Source organism: Mustela erminea, chromosome 7, assembly GCF_009829155.1.
Source record: "Mustela erminea isolate mMusErm1 chromosome 7, mMusErm1.Pri, whole genome shotgun sequence".
NCBI lineage: Eukaryota > Metazoa > Chordata > Mammalia > Carnivora > Mustelidae > Mustela > Mustela erminea.
Window position 1 is genome coordinate 14,189,879 of NC_045620.1, and position 19,787 is coordinate 14,209,665.

The 19,787-nt window shown below is 52.1% G+C and overlaps 1 protein-coding gene across 2 annotated transcripts in view; it reads right to left on the reverse strand.

Annotated features, from left to right (window-relative positions):
• SLC12A5 (solute carrier family 12 member 5) overlaps positions 1-19,787 on the reverse strand; it is a 35,911-nt gene that overhangs the window by 5,060 nt on the left and 11,064 nt on the right. For both annotated transcript variants that reach the window (XM_032350483.1, XM_032350484.1), the window contains exons 2-18: positions 17,439-17,533; positions 16,986-17,117; positions 16,513-16,659; positions 15,039-15,093; positions 14,415-14,545; positions 12,395-12,636; positions 11,273-11,484; positions 9,491-9,661; positions 9,098-9,196; positions 8,899-8,956; positions 6,831-7,005; positions 6,101-6,219; positions 5,678-5,776; positions 4,589-4,708; positions 4,211-4,315; positions 2,805-2,973; positions 791-986 (exon numbers count right to left, since the gene is read on the reverse strand). In XM_032350483.1, the coding sequence (XP_032206374.1) occupies positions 791-986; positions 2,805-2,973; positions 4,211-4,315; positions 4,589-4,708; positions 5,678-5,776; positions 6,101-6,219; positions 6,831-7,005; positions 8,899-8,956; positions 9,098-9,196; positions 9,491-9,661; positions 11,273-11,484; positions 12,395-12,636; positions 14,415-14,545; positions 15,039-15,093; positions 16,513-16,659; positions 16,986-17,117; positions 17,439-17,533 (2,325 nt within the window). The remainder of the gene's footprint in view (positions 1-790; positions 987-2,804; positions 2,974-4,210; positions 4,316-4,588; positions 4,709-5,677; positions 5,777-6,100; positions 6,220-6,830; positions 7,006-8,898; positions 8,957-9,097; positions 9,197-9,490; positions 9,662-11,272; positions 11,485-12,394; positions 12,637-14,414; positions 14,546-15,038; positions 15,094-16,512; positions 16,660-16,985; positions 17,118-17,438; positions 17,534-19,787) is intronic.

Below are 19,787 nucleotides of genomic sequence, written 5' to 3' on the forward strand. Positions count from 1 at the left end.
CGTCAGAAAACCAGCATGGACGGAGTCGTCAGAAAACCAGCATCCACGTAGGTCTCATCACTTCATTGTTGTTTGGATTTGGGAAGGCCTCTCAGCTTCGCTGGGCCTCAGTTTCCCCACCTGTCAATGGCAATAACACCACGTGCCCTTCCTATTAGGAACTCTCCCGCACGTGGCCTCATTTATGCTCTCAACTGCTTTGTAACTATGACCCATCCCCCATTAAGGGCCCAGAATAGCCTGGAGTAGTCGCCAGGGCAGCCTCTAGATTTACCAGCTGTGTGACCTGGAGCAAATTCCTCAGTCTCTATGTGCCTTGGTTTCACACCAGTAAAGTGGCGATAACAGGGAATAACCCTCCCGGGACTGCTGAGAGAACGAGAGGCTTAGAGTCTGGCCCACGGAGCGTGGTCTGTAATCGTTCGTTATTGCATGACTACCGAGGGATCGAGTGCTCAGAGAGGGTGAGTCACTTGTGAACCATCACACAGCTAGGAAGGGCCAGAGGCGAGATTCAGACCCCGGCTTCTCTGACTTCACAGCTGCAGCTCTTTCCATGGGCCTCCACGGACGCCCTCCCCGGGCCGAGCCAGCTCTCCGGGGCCCAGGACTACCTCCTTCACACCTGAGTCCCGGCACCCAGTGCAGCGTCTGGCACACAGCCAGCTCTGAACGCCCACACCTGCAGATGCAGAGTCCACACCTGTCACATCTGGGAAATGGCACCCGGGCCCAGGAAGAAGAACCCACAGCACACACACCCCACGGCCCCACGCCCTCCCCGTGTTACCAATGAAGTTCCTCCACGTCTGATGGTCTTCCTTCTGCCGCCAGTTTCGGGGCCAGCCGACGAGGACCGTGTTATGCTGCAGCCCCCCGAGGCCCCCAGACTGAATCAGATGCGACACGCCGTCACGCAGGTTGGAGGAAATCACTACCTGGCAGAACCCCTTCACTTTCTCTGCCTCCATCAGGCGCCGGATGGACTGGGAAAGGCAGCGGTGAGGGGGGCGTGTCAGGCAAGGATGAGCCTCAGGCCTCCCTGGCCCTGCTCAGCCCTTCGTGGCCTCCCTTCCTCCTGTCTGTCCCCTGCGTCATCCCGATCTTCCTGACACTCAGCCCGGGGCGCCCGAACTGTTTATGGCTCCCCATGTCCTGTGGCTCCCATTCCCTTGTTGATGCGTCAAAGCTCTTCAGGACATGACCCCGCGCTTGCCCCTGCCCCGCCATCCTTCGCAGTCCCCCTGCCAGCCCTCCAGCTCCGCTGAGACCCCTCCCCCCACCGTCCATTCCACCCTGCCTGAGACCACCCCCCCACCAAGACCAGCATGGAACGGAGCTCCCCCGCATGCCCAGACGATTTGCTTCAAATGACTTTAAAAAAGTTAGCGTGGATGATAAGCAGTTTAAATGCACATTCTGCCGGCACTATGAGGGTAAGGCTCTTCTTACTCTCACTTTACAGAGGAGGAAATTCAGGCTCAGAGGAATTAAGACTTGCTTTTAAGGCCACCCAGCTAATGGCTGTCACTGTAGGGGTGAAACTCCAGGGCTCTGACTCCATCCCCCACACTCTGGACCCCTACCCTGATGTCAGAGAGGGCCTCAACTCCTACCTCTGCCACCTCCTGCCTGTGGGACCTCGGGCAAATCACCTAACCTCTACGGGCCTCAGTTTTCCCATCTGTCAAATGGGAATTGTGACAGCTACCTCACTGAGGAACCGGGAGAATTACTAGACATGATGTGGGTAAGGTAGAATGTCGCCTGACAGATTGTAAACACACAACACATTCTATTACTCGGATATGAACTCAAGTGGGCTTGAGAGCCCTCTGGGTATGCTCCATCTTCCGACTAGCATGGGAGCGCCTTGAGGGCTGGGATTTGGTCTCACACCCCGCCCCCAATCTCCCCACGCCTGGTTCACAGCACATTCTCAGCCTCTGCATGTTGAAGGAAGCTGACCAGCGGAGGCCTCCAGCTCTGGGCCTTGACAGATTGGTGTGAACGGCCCAGTGAGGCAGAAACACCAACTGTCACAAGCCATTAGGGGTGCCCCTCCCTATCTCGCCTTACCTCCCTCCGGCCTTCTTTCTTTCCTTTCTCCACAACTAGTCACAGCCCGAGGGGAGAGAGGGGCCTGGGTCGAAGACAGAGTCCACTTCCTCTGCTGCCCACCAGGTCTCAAACACCTGTCAGTGCCCCATCCTGCACAAGCCACCCGCCCCTGCCGGCCCTGGCTCTGGACTCTGCTCTGAGAGCATGGACCGTGGCTGTGGACAGGAGCAGGTGACCCAGAGCCAGGGCCCCAGGTTCAAATCCTGACTGTGCTTCCAGCCAGCTCTGTGGCTGTCAGCAAGCTGCATTCCCTCTCTGGGCCTGTTTCCTCCTGTACTACATGTGGGTACTCACACTGCCAATTCCACACGGTGTGGGGATCGAGAGAATCACAGATGTGAAAACACCCTGAAAGGTGTATCCTTTGGCAGGGAGAAGTCTGGAGTAGCAATCAAGCTGTCCTAATCTGAGTCTCCGTTTTCTGTCCGTAGACACGTGCCCTGACTTCTCTAGGGTTCAATTTCCTTATGCATCAAAGGGGCCCTTTGGGCTCTGACGGTCTTCGGTTCTGAGAGCTGGATTCTAAGGAACGTCACTCTCTGAGCCCTTAGATTCCTGTTCTAAGAAAAGCCAGAGCCCACTTCGAGATCCCAAGGGTGGGAAGGAGGGAAAAGTGTAAAGGGACAAGGACTGTCTTCCTGAGTGCCCTCCCGTTCCCCATCCCCGCCAAGACCTCGGCTCACCTCCTCTGCCCGCTGGGCCTGGGGATGGTTATCCAGAAAGGTGCCCTCCAGGACGGAGCCCACAATGGTCAGGCCCTTCCCTGCCTTGAGCTGGGAAGTCAGCGAGAGCAGCTGGGGGTGCACCACATTCTGGTCTTGGTCCACACGCACCAGCACCAGCAGCTGTGGCCTGAAGAGGATGCAAGGTGGTCCACACCACACACGCCCAACCTCCACCATACCCCACACACCCCCGTGCCATAAGCTGGTGAGTTCACGAGCCATCCATCCTCCATGCCCCCACCCCCTACGCGTCCACTTCAACACCCACCCACCCATTTCCGCTGAAACATCAACCCATCCCACCAGCTCCCGCACAGCCACCCACCACCCACCGACTCACTCACTTACCTCTCATCCACCTCACTTATCCATCCACCCACTCACCCACCCAGCCATCTCGTCCGTCAGTCCCCCACTCATATCCGTACTAATTTCCCTACACATGCATTAATCACCTAATTACCTGACATCCACATGCCCCCGTCCATTCACACATTCACCTGTCAGCCGTCACCCTCCAATTCACATATACACTTGGCCATCAACCCAACTATTTAATCCATTCATTTCCTTTTTCATTTGCCCCCCCCAATCCATCGCACTGGCCACCGGTTTAGGAGCATGCTCTAAGCACTCAGGGTCAGACCCTGTGCCGAGCATTTAAGAATTCACAGACGAGTAATACAAAGCCCTGATCTCTGGAAGCCCCAGTTGAGTAGACACCAGCAAGCGCAAGCCAGCAATGTCCTAGGCATAGCTCAGCCTTCAGGCCTTCCTCTTGGCCAAGCAACCTGAGGGAGATGAGTGAGGCCGGGCTTACAGAACCATCATCGAGAAAGCACCCTCAGTGGAGAAGTGCGAGGTAAAATTCCTGCTTCTAGTTCTGCCTTCTGTGACCTCTGAGACCTTTTCTGGCCCCTGACTTCCACACAAGTAAAGTGGAGGAATTGCTCTGAATCTAGAGATTTCTAGGAGCCCCTATAACTCTCTAAGTGAATGACGCCACCTCTCCCAGAGCAAATGCCACAAGACGTGACATTCGTCTGTCTCTGCATGTGCCTTCTCCGTGGAACTGCCAGCTCACTTGGTTCCTGCAGACTAGAGGGGGCCTGGCGTGTATCCTGCGATCGTACATTTTTTTCAACACATGACGGGATGAACAGAGGGATGAAGAGAGAGCAGCTCGGCCTGGCCCCGGGTCCTGCAGCGGGAAAAGGTCAGACTAGGCGGGGCTGAGAAGGGGAGGTGAGGGCAGACCGTGGCCCGGACAAGAGCACTCACTGACCAAAGCAGGTGCGGACAGCCAGACCCTGCTCCCTTCCTGTCTTTCCCTTGGGCCCTCCCACGCAGGCCTGGCCACTCACCTCCAATTCTTGGTATGTGGGGGCCCTTCCTCCAGGCGTAAGAGGGCGTAGCGTGCGGCACTGAGGGACAGGCCTCGGATCCCATCACCCCACTCCTTCTCGGCCCTGGGGGTCCGAGGGGATCAACCAGGGCAGAAAGTCAGGGGTGTCAGTAAGACCCACGCACACCCAAGAGGCCACCCCAGGACAGAGGATAGGCAACCATTCTGCCACCTCCTTTTCTCAAAGCTCCAGCCCCTCCCTCTCAGGTCTTGTCCTCTATCGCCCAATCCCACCCCATCACCCCATCCCCTCCCCCACTCTTACTTTATCCCCACTCCCTCCCATCCCTTAGCCTCTCCCAGCCCTCCCCATTCCCCCCCCCCCGCCAACGCTTACCCACGGTACTCAATGTACTTGTAGATGAGCCCAGCAATAAGCATGGCCACCAGCGCATAATACCAGGAGCAGATGAACATGAGCGCCAGGCAGAGGCTCATGCCCAGAAAGGAAAGTGTCCTGGACAATGGGAAAAAGACCCAGCCCCTGAGCCCTGGCAGGACTGTCACTCGTGCCGGGGCTCAGACAGCAGGAGTTAGATGGGGTGGGGCGTGGACAAGAACTGGAGGTCTAGGGTGGCTCAGTTCTGGGGGAACTCGCAGCATCATCTCCATGAGCAGCCCCGTGGGGATTTGGGACCTTCTGGATCAATGAGCAACCACAGACTGTGCACCACCCCAGGCCCCACACAACTTGTGAGTCAAACACACTACCTTGCTCCAGTGCCTTTGACTCTGCCAGACCACCCTGCCGGAGGCCTTCCAAGGCAGAGTTCCCTGGAGGGAGTCGGAGGCAGGATCTCCCAGTAAGAGTGTGCCCCCAGGAAGAGGCGACTGGCAGAGCAGGAGCACTAAGATGGGAGTCGGGCAGCCCAGGTCCTAGTCCTGGTATGCCATAGTCTTTCTGGGTGACTTGGGGCCAGTCCCTTCCCCTCTTTGAGCCTGTTTCCTTTCTGTAGAGCAAGTAGGGTCCTTCCTGCCCTGTCTGCCCCACAGGCCAACTGTGAAGCCGAAGGGCCATAAAGTGAAAGGATCAGAAGAGCCTCGGGCTCCATGTAGCAAGCATCTTCTGTGCACCAAGCCCCGTAACACTCACAAGGGCCCCATGAGGTCAGTGCGGTTGTCACCCCCATTTCACAGCCAAGGAAAGTGATGTCTCTTCTTCTAGTCTGTAAGATGTTGAGCAGGATGGGCACGGGTGGAACCACAGCTGAGACCCCAGATGGTCCTGTTATATTACTATGTGTGATTAGAAGGAGACCCTCTCCAGAATCTTTCTCGTGCTAGTTGGGCTACAAAAGCCGGAGAAATGGACTCCCTATTTAAGTTTGGGATCCTTAGACCTCGGGGATGGGCTAGGGTGAGGCGAGGGTTGGGGTGGAGGCGAGAGGGTGGTTCCGGCAGCCAGGGAAGGGGACAAGGCGCCCACCAGTGGTAATATCGAAAGCGTGGCCTCCAGTTGGGTGTCCTCAACAGCGTCTGCACTGCACAGGCCAGGTTCACAAACATGTAGCACATCAGGAAGAACCTAGAACACAGAAAAGCCCCAGGAGAGACAGAGATGCAAAGGGAGGCAGAAACAGAAAGAGAAGCATAAAGAAAGAAAGTGGGAAAGAGGATAAGAAATTGGGGAGGTGGTCAGATCACATTCTGGTGCTGAGGGAGGGATTTGGAGGCCAAATCCCCTTAAAACACACCGTGGTGCATGTGGGAATGAATGAATCTCCATATAACAAAAGACAGACCGTTAAACAACTGGGTGGGCTATCCAGGGTCGCAACTGGAGGATCCGGGTAGAGAGACGTCCCCCCTCCCCCAGAGCTGATGGAGAAGGCAAGAGGCCAGCACGCACATAGAGAGGATGGGGGCGACCTCATCAAGGGACGCGATGAGGATTCCAATCTCACAGATGCAGGCAGTCAGCAGCAAGGCCCATGTTGGCTCTCCGTTTGCTTTGCCGTGGCCAAAGACCTGGGGACAGAGCAGCCACCATAGAGGTCTGAGATCTCAGAGACTTGTCATGTCTCTTTTCCAGTCTTGGGGACTAATGCAATAGAGGCAGGACTCCCCTAACCAGAGGAAGGAGGGAGAGGACATGTATTCCTCACCCTTTAGGGGTACCCAAGGGGATGTCAGGCTTTGGCTGTGTCTCTCCCACTCTGGCATTGGTAACTCAGTGCAATGAAGTTCGAATCATCCCTTAAGGGGAAAAGAAGCACCTGTGGGACAGATGGAGAAGAGCTACAGGGTCAGCAAGTGGCCATGACTGTGTGCTCTGTGAATCTTTTTTTTTAAGCACCATGGAGAGAGCTACATCTTCTTGCCCTTTGGCTGCCTCCCTCCCTGGTCACTCAGCCAAAGGAGGGCCATTTGTTCCTCCCCTAAGAGCAAACAACTCTCCCCAAAAAGATGACACTGCCATAGGCCAAATCCCAAATAAGGCGCACCCATTCTTCTTAGTGGGAGTGAAGAACGGAAGGGCCCCAGGGGGCCTTGGCTCCCTGGGTGGCCTCTCTGGGCAGTGGCTTGGCTGGCTGGTGTAGTGGATGGGCTGTTCTTCCCACACTCCGCCCCTGACTGACCTGCAGGAAGGGCACTATGCCATCCCGGGAGATGGCCTGCAGCAGGCGTGGGGCCCCCGTGAGGCTCTGCAGCCCAGCCCCACAGGTGGAGAAGAAGGATCCAATGACAATGACCCAGGGGGACGGCCAGGCCAGTGTGCCCACCACCAGATTGCCATTCACAGCTTCGCCAAACCTGGAATGAAGGGACAGGAGATTCTGGGTGAGCAATACCTCCTCAATTTCAAGGGCACGTCTCCTACACCAGCCTCAGGACCAGCTGTGTGCCCACTGAAGGCCTAGGCTCTAAGGGAGCAAGGCGGGGGGAGGAGACAAAGCTCCTGATGCCCTGGACACTTTCTATGTGACCCTGGACAACTCATTTAACCTCTCCTTGCCTCAGCTCCCTCAGTGGTAAAACAGAATGATGATAAACCCATCTCACGTGACTGGTGACCAGATAAAAGGAGATAACACAGGTAAAATGCTCAGCAACGTGCCCGGAATAAGACACTAAGAGTGATCACAGTAAATGGTCAATTGTGTAATATTATGTTAATGTGGCCAAATCTCTTAGCTTGTTAGAACCTGTGCCTCCATCTGAAAAATGGGGTTCCAACCTCACTGGATGGTCATGGTCGTGTGGTGTGAACATCAAAGATGAGCAATTTCTAACAATGGCACTATCTTCAGTTGGAAGATGTCTCCTAGGTCGATAAAGAGAGCCCTGTGACTAGAGTGTGGAACCAGAGGTTATGCTCAAATGGGCCATTGCTGAAGGACTATGAGAATCAAATGAAGGGTTTTACTGGATGACTTGCTGAATCCCTTGCGATCCTGTGGGAGGTCTATGATTAAATGAAATAAGTGTTGATTAAGTTGCCCTCAAAAGTGAATAAGTGTAATATATGCAAATTGTCCATTTGGCCAGGTCACTGCCTTGCTAAAACCTGTCAGGGTGCCTGCAGTTTTCTATAAAATAAAGCTCTAATGTCCTGGTACCAAAAATCAGGCTTCCAGGACTGGCTCCAGCCTCATGTTCCTATTCCCCCAGCCCTTACAGAAGCCAGGACAGCACCATGGAAACTGACTTCTGTGACAAGACCTCCTACTTCACCCTGCTGGTGGCTCATGCCCACACCCTTCAAAAGTGTATGTTCCAGAAGCTCTGAATTGCTTATAGCTACAGGCACCCACGTGCATGTGCACACACACACACACACACACACACACACACACCAGAGCTGTTTCTCTTCTCTACCTTTGTTCATGCTATTTCCACCACCTAGAATCCCCTTCCCACGCCTAGTCACCTAAGTAATCTCTACACAACATTTAAAGTGAAGAGGATATGGGGATGCCTGGGTGGCTCAGTCGTTAAGCGTCTGCCTTCAGCTCAGGTCATGATCCCAGGGTCCTGGGATCGAGTCCTGCATTGGGCTCCCTGCTCGGCGGGGGAGCCTGCTTCTCCCTCTCCCACTCTCCCTGCTAGTGCTTCCTCTCTCACCGCTTCTCTCTCTCTCTCAAATAAATAAAATCCTTTTTTAAAAAACCAAATAAATAAATAGAGGATAAATGAGAAAGCATGCATAAGGCACTTCCAGCATCACCTCCTCCTCTCCAGCCCCCTGGGGACAGGGTTGCTGTGTCCTGTGCACAACCAGAGTGCTTCTACTTTACTTTATCCCACTCTTGCCACCCTGAATTCCAAGGCTGTTGCTGAGCATGGTTACCAGCCCCCAAAGAGCTCCCTCAGGACAAAAAGTATGTATTTATCTTTATTCCCCCCACAGAACTCTGGATAACAACCAACACATAGACATCTAGGAAATGTTAAATGAGTTCATAGATTTTAAAGGGGGGGAAGTAGTATTATCCTTGAGAGAGAGAGAGAGAGAGAGAGACACCATCCAAGCTTCTTGAGCAAGATAAAATATAATATAAGGTAAGTTTGCAATCAACCCTGTGATACCTCCCTCCCAAAATTCCCCTTGCACAGGCTCAGCACTCCGTGCTGTGTCTGTTTCCCAGAATTTAGTCCGCTATACCCACCACCCAGGACAGAATCAGCCCTGATTCCCTTACTTACTTGTCCCGCAGGACGACCCCCTCAATGCAGGCCCCAAACAGAACAACGGAGCTGATATCTGTAGTAGAGGATGAAGGAGAATCTCCAGGGTGACATTCCCCTTTCTCTTCCCAAGCTAGCTGGGTGAGGCAGCAGCTGAAGCTGCCTTCCCCCCAGGCCTCCCCGCCCAGGGTGCTCCCAGCCCAGCAGTGCAGGATACAGACAGCAGAGGTGGTGGCAATGGCCAGGATAGTGCCAGTGGGAATTGACTTCTGGGCATCCCGTAGGTCCCCAGAGCGGTTAGAACCAGCCATGATCCCTGTGAACAGAGGAATAGCTAGGACAGGGTCCACAGGAGACCAAACAGAATAAGAAGAAAGGACACCAACCCCGGAGTCAGGTAGCCTGGGATCTAGTCCTGGCATACCAACTGGTGTTGAGACCTTGGCCATATTCTTTGGCTTCTCCTGGCCTTAATTCCCTCATCTGTGCAATGGGAACTGGATTGTTGGCTCCTGCCCATGTGATGAGATTGTAGGACTAAGAAATTTCTCACATCATTATTGACTCTCCCCACCCATCAGTCCCAGGAGTCTTCTGAGCTCCCCTTCACCTGTGACTGAGGGGAAGTAGATGCCAACCAGCAGGGTGAAGTAGGAGGTCATATCGCTGAAGACATAAGGATGGTCCATGTCAACAGGGGTGCCCTCCGCCAGGCCCACCGAAGGCATCCCACGTCTCTCCACAATCACCCCTTTAGTCAGGTAGGAGCTCCAGAGGTTCTCTGTGGGGGGAGAGAGGATGCTCAGGAGGAAGACCAGAAGTCAGGGTGTTAGAGTTCTAGGGCCAGGAGGTGGGGTGGGCAAAAAGGAAGGGTCAATGTCAACCACTTCTCACTTCCCTGGGGTCTTGGCTCTATTTTATTTCCACCAACATTTCCTAAGCTCCTGCTTTGGGCCAGGCCATGTCCAGAGGCTTTGCACGTGAATCAGATCTAGTCCTTTCCCTCAAATAGTCCTGTCTAGTGGGGTAAAAAATCATATAAAGAGCTCTCTCAGGCTGATTCATTGTGTCCCAAACCGATCTCAGCACCCAGCCACCTCAAACCAGCTCCTTTTTTGTGCCTCTTGTCTCAACAAATGGCACCACCACCATCAATTCAGACAGTTTTATGTTGCCCTCAGCTGCTCCCCTGCCCATTTCCACTTCAAAACCATCTCCGACTTCTGCCCACTATTCCTTTTAAATATTTCTCAAATATGCCCCTTCTCTCTATTCCAGGGTTCCCCCACTTCTGCACTACTGACATTTTGGACCAAAATGTCATGGAGAGCTGTCCTACAGCACTGTAGAATGTTTAGCAAAATCCTGGGGTTTATGCATTAGATGCCAGTAACAAGCATCAAGTTGTGATAGCCAAAAATGTCCCCAGACATTGCTACATGTCTTCTGGGGGACAAAGCAGTCATGGGGAAGAACTGCTGCTCCACGCCCACTGACATCACTCCATCACTCTAGATTAGAAAACCATCATCTCTCACCTGGACTCAGCATCACCCTCTTCCTGGACTCCCTGCCACTGTTCTCTCTCCCTTTTACCTTATCCATATTAACAGCCAGAGTGAACCTTTAGAAATGATGAGCTGACCAAGTTCTTCTCTTATCTGAACCCCTTTGGTGGCTCCTCATTGTCCTTAGGACATGGTTGAGACACTTCAACATGGCTTCCAAGGTCTGCCACAATCTGGCTTATGCCAGCCTCTCCAACATCATTTCTTGCCCCTCCTTCCTTTGCACTTTATGCCCCAGTCATACCAAATTATTTGTGGTTGGAAGGACACAATATGCTCTTCTCTGTCTGCATGCTCTCAGGCAAGCTGTTCTTCTCCCTTAATTCCTTTATTCCCCTAGTATAACTCAAAATCTCTTATTTTTCCCTCAAAACTCTTCTAAGATGAGTCTAGGAAGGCTTGTCTTGCCACCTTGTACACATGACTGCTCCCTCCGCTGTGAGGTCTTTGTTCATTGAATGCACATCTACTCAAATTGCCATTTATTTGCTAATACATCTGTGTCTGCTATTAGACTCCTTGAAGCCAAGGACTGTGACTTATTTACGCTGTATTCCTGGTGCTTAGCACAGTCCTAGAAACTAAGAAAATGCTTAGTGAATAGTTGTTAAACTGATGACTTTCTTTGCTACTAGGTGGTAAGATATTTGAAGGCTCCCTGATATTCCTCCATGATACAAAGGACAGAACATGGACCAGAGTAGGTGCTCAATTAAAACTGATTGAATTTAAGTGAATCCTAAGGAGAGTTCCTTAATCCTGACCGTTTAACCCACAATCCCTGTAGTGTTTCCTGGACACCAGCCCTCTTCCCTCCCCCAGACCTTTGATGAGGCCACTGGCGGCGCCAGGGATGCCCTGGATCTCCGTGACATTGTTTCGGGTGAAGTACTCATCACAGGTGGCGTTGAGGAAACGGGAGGAACAGAAAAGGCCCCAGAGCCTTGTGGTCACCGTCTCATTTCCTTCCCAAGCCAGCTTGGCACAGACATCAAAGCCATGGCGAGACAGTGTGCGGTTCCCCAGTAGGCAGATCCTAGGGAGAGAAACAAGGGAGGAAGATGGGGGAAGGACATAACCTTGTCTTGACTTCACAATAGAACCACTGGGGGAGCTCTAAAAAACACAGATCCCAGGGCCCCATATCCAGAGATTCTGATTTAGTTGGGATGGAGCCCAGAATCAGTGTTTTTTCAAAGCTCCCCCAAACGATTTTAATATGCAGCCACCGCCAAGAAGCACCGTTTTAGTGCAACGCTGTGTTTCAGCACCATGGACAACAGCCTCCGTGCGTCATCCTGGCAGTGACATGAAAGGGAATCTGTCCTTAAGAAAGAGGCACAGCCCACAGACATCTGAGCCCCTAGACCCTCTCTTCTGTGACCTTGCCCATGATAGAAAAGGTGTCCAACACTAATAAGTTGTCCTATTCCAGGAATTTGTCCCCATCCAGGAAATGCTCCCTTAACATAGAGAGTCATCCCTTCAGAAATCGTCCCACTTGGGGGGAGGGGGGTTGGGAGAAGGGGGGTGGGGTTATGGACATTGGGGAGGGTATGTGCTTTGGTGAGTGCTGTGAAGTGTGTAAACCTGGCGATTCACAGACCTGTGCCCCTGGGGATAAAAATATATGTTTGTAAAAATTAAAAAAAATTAAAAAAAAAGAAATCGTCCCACATGGTTCTTCCTAAGCCCCCCCCACCCGCAAGTAGTTGACCCTCACAGGGGAAACTCTGCCCACCTGCAGAACATATTACCCCACCCTGCAGAGATTCCCCCCAAACCAGGAGAGCTTTTCGCTCCAAAGGGAGGTTGCTCTGAATCCACAATCACTCAGATTCTGAGAGATGAGGAGAGGGAGGTGGGCAGGGGCTGGCACCGCAGACCCAGAAACCGAGCCAGGGAGGAGGAAGACAATGCCTTAGGCTCAGAGCAAAAGCACTTACGGGAAGTTGGGCGGGTCGAAGGCAGATTTGATGACCCCAGCATAGATGGCCAGGATGGAGAGGATGACACAACCCAGGAAGACAAGGGCAAATTTGTTGACATACTTGACGCCCACAAAGACCACAGTGGCCATGCAAGTGAGCACACAGGTGCCATACACACGCATATTGTTCAGCATGGCTGCTGCCTCCCCGCTGGCATCTTCTGCCTTAAAAATGGCCATAGCTGGGAAGAGGTAAGCCTGCAGAAGAGGGCCAAGGAGGTCAGGTGAGTGACACAGCAAGAATCACCCCCAAGGATATAACCCAAAGTGCAGAAAGACATTTTGGGGAAAAAAAAAAAAATGCTCATCACGGCATATTTACAGTAGCGTAAGACTGGAAATGACATCCACTGATAGGAGGAGATGTGATCATCTGTATTCTTTCTGCACATGTGTATCTTCTAAAATTCCCATACCAAATATTAATATGTTGCTATTCTTAGAAAAGTTATTTTCATTTATAAATGATATTTACAAAGGGAGCTTCTAATTATTTAGGGAAACCCATACAGATCTATTTTACAAAGACAAAATACAATATCATGTTGTAAAACAAACCAAAAAACATAGAAGGAAATACACCAAAATGTTAATGATGATTTTGTTCGGGCAATTATTATTTCCCTTTTTATGTTCTCTGATATATTGGCAGTTTTACCCAATGGGCTGAACTGTTTTTATAATAATTTTTAAATTATTTAAATTTTTAAGTCATGGAGGTCTATTATTATCCTCTCAGAATGTGGCTTTTTGGGTCTTTTATTCACCATCCATCCTCCCTGGCCCCAGACTCCTCCGTTCTGCCCCCAAACCAGACGCTGCATCTTTTAGTTTCCGTTCTCTAAGACAGTGCGATAAAGTGGAAAAGCACTGGCTTTGGGGTCAGAAAGGCACAGCTCCATATCCCTTCCACATGTTCCTTAAAATTCCTAAACTCTGCTTTCCTCATCTGTAAAATGGGGACATTATTTAACTCATGGAACTGTTGTTAGGACAAACTAAAATGATAAATTGCAGGCCAAGGAGCCTGGATATGGTAGGGGCTTGGAAAATGTCAGCCCCACTTTCTGTGTGCCAGGCAACCCTCCTTAGCTCCCACCTCTTCACAGAGGGGCCTGAAGAGCCAAGACCCACATCGGCAGCCTCCCCTTCAAATACTGACCAGCAACCTGACTTCTTCTCATCAGTCGCTACTCCTAACAGGTCTCTTTACTCGGCTCCCTCCCATCCTTCTTCTCTTTCGCAGCCTACTGGTCACCAGCCCTGGACAGTGAACACGCACTGGGAAGCCAGCGCAGTCCCAGGCACGTGACAGGCAACCGAGACGCAGCTATTGTGTGACATCAGTTTATTATTATTATTATTATTATTTCTACCACGATTTTACTCTTATTGACCCACCTCTACTACTTAGTAGCTGAGTGACCTTGAGCAAGTCGTCACCTCTCTGAGCTTCTCATTTGTAAAATGGGCATAATAATACTGAATCCTCATGAGGATTCAAGAAAATGATTGTAAAGCGATTGGAACTCTGCTGAGAGCACAGTGGGTGCCCGATGAACAGCAGCTGTTCGGTTACGTAATTACTGTATCTTGTCTCCCCAACTAGACTGTGAATTCTTGAAAGACAGAACCACAGGGGCACCTGGGCGGCTCAGTGGGTTAAGCTTCTGCCTTTGGCTCAGGTCATGGTCTCAGGGTCCTAGGATCGAGCCCTGCATCAGGCTCTCTGCTCGGTGGGGAGCCTGCTTCTCCCTCCCTCTCTGCCTGCCTCTCTGCCTACTCATGATCTCTCTCTCTCTCTCTGTGTCAAATAAATAAATAAAATCTTTAAAAAAAAAAAAAAGACAGAACCACATCTGATTTCCTTTTGGCCTCATTGAGGGGCTTGCACCTCTCCCTAGGGGGTGTCCAGGGAGCATTAGTAAACTGACTGACAGCCTGGAACCCCACACCCTCTCCTCGACCCCTCTCACCAGCAGGATTTCAATGGTGCCCAGGATGTACATGGCCCCAGCGAAGGTAGTGCCCAGGTAGAAGCAGAGGCCCACGGCGCCCCCAAACTCTGGGCCCAGAGACCTGGAAATCATGTAGTAGGAGCCGCCAGCTGCAGAAAGAACCTGGTGTCAGCGAGTCGTTCGAGGGAAGCTGGGCTGCCGTTAGGGGTGAGAGAGCTCAGGGACAGAGGTGAGAAAGGAGTTGTTCTGGGCCTCACGCCTTATAGGCTGCAGCCCTAGGACTGGTGGGAGACTAAGCCAGCTACTCTGAGTGGATTTTGCTGCACTAATTACCATGTAGCTAATTACCCCTCTAAGGAGGTCATGGCTCAGAAAAATAGGATGACAGAGAGGAGGGTCTCAGGCAAAGGGAAATATGGTATTGCCCTGTTCAACTCCATAAACAGCCTCCCTACCTTCCCCTTAATACTACTGCCCCCCTGTACCCCACCAGAATCACAGCCCAGCCCCCAGGTTAGCAGTATTGTCTCTCTTGGTCCTGAAGGCCCATAAACCCCATAGCCCTGTCTCTCCTTCCAACCATCCAGGCCGCCCTCCCAAACATCCAGACCCCTTCCCCCTCCAAGAAACCCCATCACATACCAGGTACAACTCCATTGGTTGCAATAGCACTCATGGAGATGGCCGTGAGCATTGTCTGTCGGGAGAGAGATCATCAGAGTGGCAGCTGGGGCAGGGGCCGTGATGCCCTGGGTAAAGGCCAAACCTTATACCCCATAAACACCTGCCAAACCCACAAGTCCTTGCTGAGCTTCTCCCTGGTCGTGTTCCAACTTCTACTCCTGCCAAGTCCTTCTTGTCAAGAAAACCTCTTATTCACCACGCACACGGAAGCATCACAAGCTACGTGTGCTCATCAGAGAGCTCTGGAAATCCCAGTTTGGCCTCTGACCAGCTGTCTGACCTGGGACAAGTCCCTTCACTTCTCTAAGCCTCAGTGTCTTTATCGATAAAATAGGCGTGTTGTCTTCCTACCTAAAGGCACATGCTGAATCTGATCCTCAACAGATGTGGGACAAACCCAGACCGAGGGACGTTCTACAGACTAACTGATCCATGCTCTTCCAGAGTGGAAATGCCATGAAAAACAAAGAAGGAAGCGCTGCTCCAGATTAATGGAGGCTAAAACGAGCTCATAAATGAATACAAACATGATCTTGAGTTTCCTCCAGTTACGGAGGACATGATTGGGACAATTGGCAAAATCTGAATGAGGCCTGCTGCTAAACCATGATTAAGGGGTCACTATTAAGACATCGTTAATGTCTCAATGTTAGTTGCCTGGGTTTGATCATCGCACTGTGGTTATGTAAGGGGATGTCCTCGTTTTTAGTAAACACACACTGAAGGATTTGGGATAAAGAGGCAACATGTCTGCAACTTGCTCTCAAATTCAAGGGGAAAACGGTACTTGGAGAAGGGAATAAAAACGATAACGGGTTAATGTCTGTTCTATTCTCGCAAATTTTCTGCATGTCTGAAATTCCGTCAAAATAAAAGTGAAAAAGAAATAAAATAGGGGTACTAGCGTCAGTCCTGGCTACCACACACGCAGAGGTGGCTCTCGGGTCGTGTGCGAGGAAATGGAAACATGGCGAGAAGGAGGTGTTCGGTGAATATTTGATATTTTAGGGAGGATGGAAAGGATCCTGTTACAAAGCTGTCTGTGACCCACGCTGCCATTTTTTGTGAGCCCAGGGCCGACCACAATGTTAACGACTGCGGTTTTCAAGGCTCCAGGTTAGAAGGATTTGATTTCCTTCACTACGCCTATCTTTTTCATCAATGAATCTGCATTACTTGTGTAATTATACACACACTCACTCACACACACACACCCAAACACAGATCCAGGTGAAACCTGGTTAGTGGCCATCGGGGAGCAGCCTGTGAGATGCAGGAAGGACCAGTCAGACCTAATTTACTCTCAAAGCTCATACACAGTGGTTCCTATAAAAAGCTCAGGTCTCATGCTTCCCCGCCTCCCTCCCCCCCCAACCCCAGGTTCCTGCTCTGGCCCAGCGGTCCGGAGCGGGGAGGGGAAGGCGTCACTCACACAAGAGCAGCAGATGAAGACCATGCAGAAGGCCTCCATGATGCCCGCGATGCCCACCACCCACGTGAGTCGCAGGAAGAGGATGACGCCAAAGATGTTTTGCAGGCACGGCAGGTACACGCCCATGAAGGTGCCCATGCGTGGGGCCTGCCGAGGAGGCCAGTGTCAGTTCCGGCAGCCGCTAATCACCTCCAACACCCCAGACCCACTCCTTCTCCCCTTTCTCCATCTCTCTGCCTTTCTCCACCCCCATCCCTTCATCCCTCTGCCCTCTGGTGCTCTACCCCTCCCCCTCTCCCCTCCTTCTTTTATCTCTACCCCTCATCCCCCAACCCCTCCTCACCCTCTGCCCCCTAACTCCCAGCTCTCTGCCTCCATCACCCACCGCTTCAGTGGACACTCTTCTGTCTCCCCATCCTCTCTCCCCCTCACCCCTCCTTCCTCCCTCATCCTTTTTTCCCCAAGGCCCTCACCTGCACTGGCTTCTTTTTTCCACCCTCATTATTTTCTGCTTCTTCATGCTCCCTACTTCCCTGGGGCAGGTTGGTGTAGTTGGCCAGGCCACTGAGCAGGGAGGACACCATGGGGCTGGTGTCCATCTCCTCCTGCGGAGGGAGGGGGGCAGTGGTAAGACACAAGGTCCTAGGGAAGGGACAGGCGGGCTACATGGCAGGAGGCCTGGAGAGGTGGGGTCAAGGATCTCGAACCACGGGGGGCTGGGATGACACGGGGAAGAGGAGGAACGAACGAGCATGGAAAACAGGGAAAGACATGGCAGGATGAGGAGAGGGAGCAGCAGGGGTGACGGGAAGGAGAATGAGGTGGGCCTGAGGAGGGCATGGAGAGGAGGACACCTCCTGAGGGAGGGAGGGATGGCCGATGAACGGGGAAACGAGATGGGGAGGGGGCGCGCCCCAGCAACCCACCTCAAACAGGGCCATGTTCTTGCCATCGTACTCCCTTCCCTTCTCTGTGTCAGTGCTGTTGATGAAGGGGCTGCTCTCCTTGGGGTTGCCATCACCTGCGAAGGCAGAGGAGCCAGGGGTCTGGCGTCAGCTGGTTGCCATCCCTCTGCCCGCGCATCCAGCTGCGGGGCCACTTGAACTCTCTGAACCTCCGTTTAACGGAGCTAATGGTATCCCGCCGAGCTGTTTCAGCGGACAGCACGTACAAAGAGCCCAGTTTTTAATGAACATGTGAGTGCTTCCTTGCTCTTGGGGGTCCTTCTCCATTCACCAGGACACCCTAGATTCTCCTGGTCCCCCTCCTTGACCATACCTGGGGCCTTGCTGGTGTTCTGGGATGGAAGCATGCTCTTTCCCAGAGGCAAAGATAGAGAACACTACAGCCGGAGGCCCAAAGGAAACTCCACCTCTTGGAGAAGTGACCCATTTGGCATCTTCTGTGCTCCTCATGTATCTTCCGTCAACACATATTCACTGGCTCTTTCCCATGTGCCAATACGGGCGTGGGGAGGGAGGGGGGAGTAAACACAGACCAAGACACCGTCCCTGCCACACGGAACCCACAGGCAGGAGAGATAAACTAGGATGCGGGAATTTCCAACCCAGAGTGGTAAATTCTGTCATAGAAGATGAACAAGGGACTGTGGGAATACAGGAGAGGCATTCAGCCCATCCTGGGAGGTCACGGAAGGCTTCCCAGAGGAAGTGACGAGGAGGCTGAGAACTGAAGGATGAGTAAGAGCTAGACCGGGAGGGAGGAGGGAGGTTGTTCCAGCGCAGAGAACAGCATGTTCGCTGGCTGAGAGGGGAGAGTGAACAGAGTGGGTCAGAGATGCTGAAAGAAGTTTGGTCTGGCTTGAGTCTGACGAAGGGGCATGGAGAGAGGGGCTGAAACGTGGAGACTGACCTATGAAGAGCTGAGCCTCCAAAAGTGTGCGCTGGGTCCTTAAATGATTAGCAGACCATGTTAAAGATTTGGGCCTTCATCCAGAGGACAATAGGAAATCATTGAAGAGTTTCAGGCAAAAAAGTGTCATGAAGGGAGCTGTGTTTTAAAGCAACCACTCTGGCCTTTAGATGAAGAAACACAGATGCTGGTTTGAGACTTTCAGCAATCCAGGCAAGGGCTGATGATGACCCAGACCAGAGCAATGCAGGACAAAGGGCAGACTCAAGAATTACTGGCGCATATTTCTATGCCAGATGTTTGGGGATGTGGGAAGGGGGAATCAAGGAAAATGCCTGGGGTTCTAGCGTAGGTTAATGGGTGGGTGATGGCGCTATTTAGTTAACAGGGGCAGAGAAGAGACGGAGAGGGTGGGGAAGATGCTGAATTCAATCGACGGTAGGGCAGAATAGCACACTCAAGCAAGTAAGTCCAGAAGCCACTTGGATATACAGAGTCTGGCACCCAGGAAAGAAATTGGGCCGAGAAAAGATGATGGTAACCCATGAGAATATGTGGAGGAAGTGTGTGAAGCCATGTATCTGGCTGAGATCACCCAAGGAGAAAAGCTCTTGGACACCTAGGAGAGGTCCTTTCAAAGAGATGTAAGAGACCCCCACAGGCACCTAACCTTGGCTTCAGCCAGCACCCTTTCTCACTTCTAGGGCTGAATCCCAGTAGCAGACATCTCTCTAGACCCTGGGGAGACTCTCCAATAAATAAATCCCGAATGACGTTGAGGCCCTATGTATTCTGAATTTCCGGTCCCCTCATCTCCTGTCATGTCTCTCTCCACCTCCATCTTCCCAAATCCTTCCCCATTCTTCTGCCTACCTCCTGGAAACCTTTCTTAGTCACCCAGCAGGGGTCCATCCCTAGAGCACAACCTGTTACAAATCCAATCTCAGCCTGACTCAAAGTCGTGGAAGAGGGAAGAAAGAGATGCCTCACTGAATCAAGGGACAACTTCTCCTGCCCCCACCTCCACCTCATCCATCAGGCAGGGACTCCTGATTCCCAAACGGGGGGGTGGGGACCATCACCTCTTCCTTCTTACATATGAGTTTCTGGAAATGACAGACCTTTCCCACAGTGAGAACCTAGCACATAACAAATGCTGGGGCGGAGGGGAGTCTTCGGAGGTAAATTCCCCTAGGCTCCCTTCCTAACCCCCAGGGTCTCAGAAGAGCTGTCAGGGGCCAGAGAACTTGAGAAATGAAAAAAGAGAAATGGGTTCCTCCTCCTTTTAAAATGCTGACAAGATGTTTCAGATTCTAACCACACTATGGAGGGTACAAGAGGGTTTGAGGCGAATGAGAGCAAATTTCTTGGTGGTTAAGGAAAAGCGTTGGGGTCAATATTTA